This window comes from Salvelinus sp. IW2-2015, linkage group LG17 (genome assembly GCF_002910315.2).
Source record: "Salvelinus sp. IW2-2015 linkage group LG17, ASM291031v2, whole genome shotgun sequence".
In the NCBI taxonomy this organism is placed as follows: Eukaryota; Metazoa; Chordata; class Actinopteri; order Salmoniformes; family Salmonidae; genus Salvelinus; species Salvelinus sp. IW2-2015.
The window spans coordinates 33,618,999-33,629,392 of NC_036857.1; the positions used below are offsets into that span (position 1 = coordinate 33,618,999).

General features: G+C 43.0%; 1 protein-coding gene across 1 annotated transcript; it reads left to right on the forward strand.

Moving 5' to 3' along the window:
* The first annotated feature begins 1,274 nt into the window (after positions 1–1,274).
* Positions 1,275–9,317, forward strand: si:ch211-251b21.1 (PBP2_iGluR_non_NMDA_like domain-containing protein). Its single transcript, XM_024006429.2, has 10 exons — positions 1,275–1,407; positions 2,419–2,499; positions 3,916–3,947; positions 4,479–4,658; positions 4,893–5,119; positions 5,507–5,604; positions 7,283–7,500; positions 7,731–7,950; positions 8,234–8,481; positions 8,777–9,317. Exons 2-10 carry the CDS (start codon positions 2,436–2,438, stop codon positions 8,873–8,875), a joined length of 1,386 nt encoding a protein of 461 aa, XP_023862197.1. The 5' UTR covers positions 1,275–1,407; positions 2,419–2,435; the 3' UTR covers positions 8,876–9,317.
* The last annotated feature ends 1,077 nt before the right edge of the window (positions 9,318–10,394 follow it).

Here is a 10,394-nt window from a genome sequence, read left to right on the forward strand (position 1 = left end):
GGGACCAGACCCTTCATTGACAAGTCTGGGAAGAGAGTAAAGCAGTGCTTGACTGAGACAAGCGGCGGGCGTGTACCTATTGAACCTGTCGGCCCTCTCTCTTCAAGTAGCATCCGGTAACCAACGATAGAGTGCACAGGAGCCGGATTGAGCTTGGGCAGCCACTGCACACACCACGCCCAGGCAGACAAGACATTTGATTCGACCAAAGATCCAATCCATCTCTGCTTCCCACAACTCCAATACAGCCGAGGTACGGCCACCCGGGAGAGGAAGTCACTATAGGAAACACCAAGCCACCTAAAAAATGCTACACGATTGTCAAGAGAACCTGCGTGTGGACTAGTATGGGCTCAGTGCCAGCCGTCCCCTAGTCCTGCACACAAACTGATTTGAACGAGGGCACTGCAGAGCATGCACCGAGACATACAAGACAACATTTGGGCACGGGCGCGAACCCGAACCCGGCTTAGCCTTCGTCATCTAGGTCGCATCTTTTGCCATCTTAATCATTACRAAAGCCAGGCCAAACAATCTGAAGAATAACTAATTGTTTGTGATTAGGTAACTATGAGAACCATACAAACTCCAGCACACAACGTCCAGAGGGGAAACTTTAGTCCGCACAACATAAGACAGTCTCATGTTTCATTTGTTTGTTTTAGTAGCGTGAATCATTCCMGTTCACACTGAGGTAAAGAGCGGAATAATTGAAGGAATTCATCCGAGCCTCATGCTTATCACCTGAGGAAGGCAGGGATTCCAGCGAGGTGTGGATTTCATTGGCCTTGTCAGGCGTGATTMTATATTCTTCAACCGAAGTCGCGAGTGCGACTCCCCATATTATGTTGTAAGGAAGTTGACTAACTGAAAGCGAACACATTGGGAGGGATCATAGACCATTCCTCCATATAGAATCCTTCCAGATCCTTGATATCCTTAGTCTACGCTTATGGACTGCCCTCTTCAATTCAAACCACCAAAATCTCCTGCGTTGTATGGGTGTGCTACTGCACCCAACTCCCCTTTCTCCATTGGCTACTAGGAACTTATTTTTTCTTCTCCTTTTTTAGGTGGGGGGGATGAGAGGTTGGGGGCTCTCTTACTTGACAAAAACAAAAATTTTCCAGCTTGATGTGCATCCCTCTATCACTGCTATTGTGCACCAAGGGAAGTGAACAAGTGCACACTTCGGGAGAAAGGAGATTAGATTATTGGGACGCAGCCCACATGCTTTAGAGTCCTCCACATCTACTGTCCAACCCCTTTATAATTTCGGGTTGCGTGTGGGTGTGATATCTGACCCTCTTGCACTGCACACAACCATCCCTCCCTCTCCATTAACTACTTTGTTTGCGTCCTTCCACTCCACCAGAGTTGCTTCTTTACTACGACGGAATATCTAAGGTAAGGAAACCTTATTGGTTATCATTCAGACAGTGCTATTCACTTTTACAGAGAATTTTGATGGCAGCATTTTATTGATGTTGTTCCTAATAGCATTTTTTTTTAAATTCTCTTCCATTTGTGATATATTAATGAACATATGCATGTGCCACGAGGCATGGTTTATTATAGTTTCTTTGCATTATAACCCCCACATTTGCATTATAACCCCCACATTTGCATTATAACCCCCACATTTGAATTGCAATGTGAAATTCTGGTTTAGGATTTCCAATGTTTTTATAAGAAATAAAGTTGAATTTGAACCTTGTGACTAACCAAATAGACTAAACTATGTGTTGAGCTATAACCCAGTCTGTAGGCATGGTGCGTCAGTCTCAACCCACCATTTGGAAAGCATTGTCCTTGGTTAGCACATAGTGCTAAAAATGCATTTGTTAAAAAATTATACATAAAATCTCATTGTTATCCCCTGAGCCAATATATATATTTMTATTTTTACGTGAAAGGTTAATATGCTTTTCTCGTTTTTTTGTGCAGGGAAGTACTATAACACTTTACACTACAGTGCCCTTATTACTATGTACTCGTGTAATTAGGTTAACAAGTAGTCTATTATTAGTACACTGTACTTTAACATTAGCCCTAACCCTGACCTGGAGTAACCTTGAGTACAGTTTTAGAAACATGTAATAATGAGTCATTATAATACATGTTACAGTGTAGCAGGAATCATTTCACATTAACAAGAGCACTATAAGGTATAGTATAGCCAGAATTACTGCCCTCAAATTATAGAAAAATACCTCTGCATTTATATTATTATTATTTCTACAATAATTATCAGTTTGTAGTATTTTTGTTGAATTTGACCCATAGCTTACAATGTTGAACACTCATATTGAGGTCAATATAAACTGAAATCCATGAGCATCTAATCATCAAAAGTAAATACAAATGTACGGTCACCTTGGTCATTGAAAATGAGTTGTCACCTCTTATAATTCTCAGGTTCAGAAGGTGACAACATGAAAGCGTTGATTGGARTGGTCGTGTGTGCCGTGGCACTGCTATCTGGGTGTTGCACTGCTGGTAAATACATACATATATATCATAAGGTTTCCAAGGAATGCTGCCACTGGTCCAGGTTCAAATATTTCATAATCCTCCTAATGGTACGGTTAGGATTTGGGGTTGGGTAATCTGATCACAGATCTGTGTTTGAGGGCAATTTCTACCTTAATCTCCCAGTATTACTTCTTCCCTGCTACGGTCGAGGGTACTCATTAACCATTACCACTATTACACTGACCCCTTGTGGTATAATGTATAAGTGGTCAAGACACCTCTGAAGTATCTTAGGTTATCTATTGGAATTTGAGGAATAAGGGTTGAAAATACATTTAGAAAACATACTGAGGCACCAAGCTGTGGCAGGCAATGGCTCTCTAGTGCTGCCTTAKTAAAACCAGCCTGGAGGTCAGCCTTTGAAATTCCTCCAGCATCCCAGCATGCCCTAGCCTATGGGAGGGTGCCCTAAAATGGTTAGTGTCTCGACATCTGACTCTGCCCATTGACCGAGGCTGGACGGCTGGAGCCCTAACAAACCCCGGGGCCTCATCAGATCATTTCTCACGAGCCGTCCGAGAGGATGCCTGCCACGGCCAACAAAAGAGTGTGATAAATCAATTGAGCTTGCAGACAATGGCTCGGGGCAGGTCCGTGAAATGACAGACATCTCAGTGGGCTTGTAGGTCGATGCCAAAGGTCTTTTACAAATTACTGTTGATGTGTGTCAGTATGCCACTGACACCATACGATACCGAGGGAGCACCCCCGACTGGGCCCACCACTGTATGTGGAGCGATTGCGCCCCAGCACCTCCGCTTCCCCGCCTCTAACCCTGGCAGGGCTTGTTAGTTCTTGAGACGGACATGCTGAAATGGCATTGGTCACAGTCAGTCTACGGCAAGGAAAACTATTTTCAGTGTCATGCATAATGGAGGGGGATTGGAAGGGGGGACTGTTTGCTTCTTCTGCTGGAGACGTTCGATGGAGGGGTTGTTGGTTCCAGAACATGCCTTTAGGGAAGAGCGGGGTGGGTAGGAGCCCACTTTAGTCTCACCACAGGAGGTTCAAAACAGTCCTGTTGTACCCCATTAATGTCCCCCTACATTGCCCCCAAAATGGACTCCTTATCATTGGAGAGAAAAGTGTCTCGTTAGAAAGCTGCATTACAATACAGCCATTCTTCTCTATCCTGGCTCTTGGGTCTTAACTCCTGAAGTTGGAAGAGAGGACAGAGCATAACATGGTATGATGATACGCTTACATTAGAAGCCCTCAAGAAGCAACTTCTACTAGTTTTCAACCAGACAAAGCAAATGAACCAATGCAAGGGAAGGGATTAACGTTGAATCCTATTAATCCCTCACATTATATTTCATTACACAGACAGACTAAAGAGCAGTGTATATACATCGACGTGTTTGGTTTTTGTTGTTCCAGGGCCTGCAGCGTTATCCATCACCACTATATTGGTAAGGTATTACACATCATACTAATACTTATCGCATTCATATTATCATACTGTAAATTGTTTATGCATATCATCAGACATATGGCTAACATTCATTTTTATATTTCAAATTCATATTTATCATAATGACTCTTCTGATCCAATGCATTTATTTGGGCACACCTGTTCGAATGACACTGTGGCTTCTTTTACACATGCAGCCCAATTCCGATGTGATGAAATATCTGATACCTATCAGATTTTCCACCAAATGTGTAAACAGGAAAAARGACATAAAGTGCCCAATTCTGATATTTTGCCCAATTATTGTTCTTTTGAACAATCAGATTAGATTCCATGGCTGTGATTCCATAGGCCACATGATTCTGATCTGTCATGACATACACGGACCTCCTATTGAGATGCGCCTTTTGTTAAGTCAATCAGAAGTCAAATGTGGTGAAAAGGAGACTGGTGTGCCACTTCAATGTAACTCTATGATGGAATGCAATGTTTTAACTTATGATCCACTTGTCGGATTCTCTCCCACCAGCAAGAGCCATACACCATGACCCAAGGGTCTGAGCTGGAGGGGTATTGCATTGACCTGCTTGCGGAGATCGCTAAGAAGTTGGGCTTCAAGTATGAAGTGCACCTGGTGAAGGACGGCAAATACGGGCGACAGGACGAGAGCGGAAACTGGCACGGGATGATCGGGGAGGTGGTCCGAGGGGTGAGTGACCTGGACAGAAAGTAGCAGGTGGTGGTATACGCTACGCTGGGAGATTGGTTAAGTCATTCAGACTTGTGTTCAGTAGGCCGTGGATGGCTATACTCACTCACACTTGTGTGCGTGGGTCCCTATTCCTGTTTGTTTGTCCCTGTTCCTGTGTCTGTGTGTTCCTGCTCATGTGTGTGTGTCACTGTGTGATGTGTGTGTCTGCTTTTGTCTGCTCCTATTTATCAGGAGGCCGACCTGGCGGTCGCCTCTCTGACCCTCACTGCAACCAGGGAGCTCTCGGTGGAGATGAGCACTCCCTTCATGCAGATCGGTGTTGGCTTCATCCTGAGCAGGGACCCGGGCTCCGAGGAGAGCCACTTCGTCAGCTTCCTCTTCCCCTTCTCCACGGAGATGTGGGTGGGTGTCCTCGTGGCCTTCCTGGTGACTGGCCTCTGCATTTATCTGGTGGCCAGGTGAGATATCATCATCCACTCGGCCCCATTCCTAATCTAGCCCCTAGCTATAAACCCTAGTCATAAACCCTAGAATCCTAACTTCCACTTAAGTCTGTCAGTCATCCATTAAAGTCAACGAGACTAAGTAAAAATACGTAGAAGTTAGAATCTTTGCATACAAAGATGTCAACATACACATAATGCGTAATGCTGTGAAACATATAGGCTACAGGATGTCCAGTGTACAACTCTAGCGTGGGAGATAGGGGTGGTTGATAATAGAGTACGTCAATGGAAGTAGAAACTACACTGCTATTTCATCATTCTAAGAATCTGGTTTGGCCACTGTCCAGAGAATGAAGTTCTGTAAAGAAAGACATCTCAATGCTCACTTCACCCCCTCAGGATAAGCCCCTGTGAGTGGGCTGACCCCGAGACAGACGAACACAGTTTCACCCTCCTGCACAGCTTCTGGTACATCACCGGAGCCCTGACACTGCAAGGTAACGCAGCTATGAGCCAAATCGCCCGGACTTGTGTGTTTTTTTTTTAATTTTAACATAGCCCTGCATCCCCTCCTTTACACAATTATAGAAAACGGTCCTTAATAAATCGCAATCTGGGTCAGGTGGGCATAATTTGAAAGCTTGTTCTATTGCAACATGACTATCTAAATTATAAAAAATACGAAGACTGACATTATATTATGAAATATTTATAGGCGCTAACAGGAGATAAAATTAACTTATATTAAGTGGACGGGTGTGGATGGACGTGTGTGTGTGTGTGTGTGTGTGTGTGTGTGTGTGTGTGTGTGTGTGTGTGTGTGTGTGTGTGTGTGTGCGTGTGTGTGTAATACACGCAAAGACGATGAAAACGCAAGGTAGGGATGCCAACATGCAAATGAGATTTAACAAAAAACAAGTAAATACATGAAAACAATAACACTTCAGATACATGTCCAAGCCAACACCAAACGATACTGTAATGAAACAGCAGGGGGCAGGTCTCGAACCCTTGACGTTCTAGCCCGAGGTCCGGCGCGCTATCGACTGTGCCGCAAAAGCATGCTCGTGCGGCAGAGTCGATTTCCGCGCTTATAAACCCAGGGTCGTTACAATACCTTGCTTTTGCTTTTTTGTTTGTTGAATTTTTTTATTATTAGTATTATTTTTGTATGACTATTATTTATTCGGGTCAACAATTACTTGTACCATAGTACCAATTATATTGTTTTATGAAATGCTGATTGTTGGCCTGTTTAGGTTAATAATTTTATTTTCAGTTTGGGAGGGGGGTAAATGTATATATCTTTTGCTGTGATTCTGTTGTGATCAAAAACCAATATATAACAAGTATTTAAAAAATAAACCGTATTTTACATGAGTTTTATGATATGGAAATGTGATGTGCACATTTGGACTCGGGTGTTTGGCTTGCTTGTATGACTTCAAAGCGGTATTTATAATAATCCTCAACTTCTCATCTTTCAAAATACATAGAGTCCTCGTAATGTACAGCATTTTCCTCACTCAGACAACAAACAAATTGCATAAGTTACCCAGTTAGCAGTTAGCTGGAGAGGCGGGGGCAACTTCTTGTCGCGCCCGGTGCTCAAGTTCAGAACCGCTGTCAGACAAAACCCATTCAGAACTTTTTAAAACCATTTTTTTTATTCAAAATACAGATCAACAATTTACATTGTTACATCATACAAAACAGAACGCAGGTATTAACGAGAAAATACTAAAACATACAAAAAAACATTCAGATCTGTGAAGCGGAGACCCGGAGCTCTGACGTCATGCATAGCARGTTACTGTACAGCCACTGTGCTAATTTAGGCGCTTATCAAATCAAATTTTATTTGTCACATACACATGGTTAGCAGATGTTAATGCGAGTGTACCGACAATGCAGTAATAACCAACGAGTAATCTAACCTAACAATTCCACAACTACTACCTTATACACACAAGTGTAAAGGGATAAAGAATATGTACATAAAGATATATMAATGAGTGATGGTACAGAACGGCATAGGCAAGATGCAGTAGATGGTATAGAGTACAGTATATACATATGAGATGAGTAATGTAGGGTATATAAACATAAAGTGGCATAGTGTCCAGATCTGCAATTTAGTATGAAGTTTGCGTTCTCTATGGTTTGTGTTCTCAGGTGCTGGCCCACACCCTAAAGGCCTGTCTGGCCGCATTATCAGCGCCATCTGGTGGGTGTTTGCAGTGGTGCTCCTGGCCTGCTACTTCAGCAACTTCAACACCATGCTACACTCGGACACCAAACACGGCTCGGTGATGAACTTCGATGAGCTGGCCAGACAGGACGTCATTGACTATGGAACAGTGGAAGGCGGCTCCACGTTCAATTTCTTCAAAGTACGTGTCGCTTTAAAAAGAAACCGCACAAATATATTAATTAGTAAACGTCAATCGATGTACAAAAATGCTAAATTGTRTGCACATATTTCTTTACATTTCCTTCCATAGTGAGTTTCGGATAAAAACGTACACCTACAACTAGAATCGCTAATGTCTCAACAACTATGGCCGAAAATCATCTGACCAACTTTGCATTTCTAAGATTCCCTTTTCGCTCCCATTTCTAGAACTCCAACAACCCCACCTACCGACGCATCTTCCAGCACATGGAGAGGAAGAAGAGTTGTGTGCCTTCTGTGGAAGAGGGCAATCGACGTGCCCAGGAAGGCAACTACGCCTTCATTGGCGAGGTAGCGTCTCTGGACCTGGCTGTGGCTCGCTACTGCAACCTGGTCCGCAGCAGTGAACTCYTTGCCATGAGAGGGTACAGCATTGCAGCACCCCTAGGTGAGCCCCGAGCAGCTGGATCCACAGTACACCACATAGATGGGCCTGATATATCAATAGGCAACATTGGGAACATTGTCTATGTGTTTTTATGGGTGGTCTGCTGTGGTGATGAATATCTGAAGTATTCCAAATTCAGTGCATTACTTGATATGCACCCAAACACATACACACTGACACCCTTCTCTCTCAAGACAAAAAATAACTCCCCTTTCTCACTTGCTGTCCCTCCATCTCCCTRCTCCTTCCCTCTGTATCCTCCCTGCCTCTCATTCCCTGCCAGGCTCCCCTATGATGAAGAACATAACGGTGGCCATACTGCAGCTGAGTGAGTCTGGGGAATTGGCGTACCTGCAGAGTAAGTGGTGGGCCAATAGCTGTATGCCAGAGGGGGGCCAAGCCCCACAGGCCCTCCAGGCCCACCTCCTGAGGGGCCTCTTCATGCTGCTGGCCCTGGGGTGTGGCCTGGGCCTCCTCATTGCCCTCCTGGAGCTTGCCTCCAAGGCCCGCAACCAAGCCAAGGACCAGAAGGTAAGGGAACATGAGGAGGGGATATTGAATGGACTTAAAAAATATATACAGGTGAAGTCGGAAGTTTACATACACCTTAGCCAAATACATTTAAACTCAGTCTTTCACAATTGCAGACATTTAATCCCAGTACAAATTCCCTGTCTTAGGTCAATTAGGATCACCACTTTATTTTAAGAATGTGAAATGTCAGAATAATAGTAGAGAATGATTTATCTTCCTATAATTCCCCCTACTACTCACATTTCTTCTTCTCTCCTATCCTCTCTTCTGTCCCCTTTTTCTCTCCTCAAAGAAATCCTGCTGCTCAGTATTGTCGGCAGAGCTGAGTCAACGTTTCAGATCGGGCAGGGCGAATGCAGYCACAGAGACGTCAGAGAAGAGCAAAGCGTAAAGGATCTGTTTTACTGATTGGCTCCGAAAAGCACCATATAGTTTGATACGCATATTAACCATGTGTGAGGGACCCTGGACCTGTCCTTGGGAGCAGCAGTATCTTCCGTATCCTAGTAGAAATAGACTACTAACAGTTTGTATTTTATATATATTAAGTTGATACAGGCTTTGCAACTAACCTCCAGATAAATTATTTTGGCAACTGTATTTTCAATAGTTTTTTGTTGTTGATATGTACTGCCAAAATATCTCATGTGCTACTAAATCTGGTGGCTTATGAGTTGTTTCATTAACCGTTCTATGTGTTTTACTTTAACCAAATTAAATCCCTAGACGTCCCAAATGCATAGATTWTTTGTTAGTTTTGTTAAGTTTCACACCTAAGCACTCTCATGTGTTTTGGATGGATGGATAGAYATAAATAAATACAATTGATTTTTTATGGATTTGTAAAATGGTTGCTTTCCAGGAGTGGGGGGAGTGAACAGSCACTGTGGGTTAGAGGTAGTTATTGTGATAACTGATCAGTACATTTTGTTGTTGCATTGTGGGGTCAAATAAGATCTACCAAATTCCACGAATGGGCTCATTCTCCATCCCCCTTGGGGTGTCGTCTCGCGAAGCAAGATGGCGCTGCAATGCATACACTGTAAACCCCAATGTGCTGTCATTAGTCAAAACTTTTGAGGAAACCCATTGTACTTAATATATCTGAGTACAGTTACTTAAAGTAATTCTGTAGTCATTACTCAATCCGATAGAGTCACTGTGACAATTTGTTTTCTGAGGTCTTGGCTGATTTCTTTAGARTTTCCCATGATGTCAAGCAAAGAGGCACTGAGTTTGAAGGTAGGRCTTGAAATACATCCACAGGTACACCTCCAATTGACTCAAATGATATCAATGAGCCTATCAGAAGCTTCTAAAGCCATGACATCATTTTCTGGAATTTTCCAAGCTGTTTAAAGGCACAGTCAACTTAGTGTARGTTAACTTCTGACCCACTGGAATTGTGATACAGTGAATTATAAGTGAAATAATCTGTCTGTGAAAAACTAATTTGTTGACAAGAAATCTGTGGAGTGGTTGAAAAACAAGTTTTTGTTTTTCAAACAAAATGACTCCACCCTAAGTGTATGTAAACTTCCGACTTCAACTGTATTTGCTAGAATCTCCTTTGGCAGCYATTTACAGCTGTGAGTCTTTCTGGGTAAGTCTCTTAAGAGCTTTGCACACATGGATTGTTCAATATTTGCACATTATTCTTTAAAGACTTCTTCAAGCTGTCAAGTCGGTTGTTGATCATTACTAGTCAGACATTGTCAWGTCTTGCCATAGATTCTCAAGCCATTTTAAGTCCAAACTGTAACTAGGCCACTCAGGAACATTCAATGTCGTCTTGGTAAGCCTCTCCAGTGTACTTTTGGCCTGGTGTTTTAGGTTACTGTCCTGCTGAAAGGTGAATTTCAAATCAAACTGTATTTGTCACATGCGAATACAACAGGTAGACCTTACCA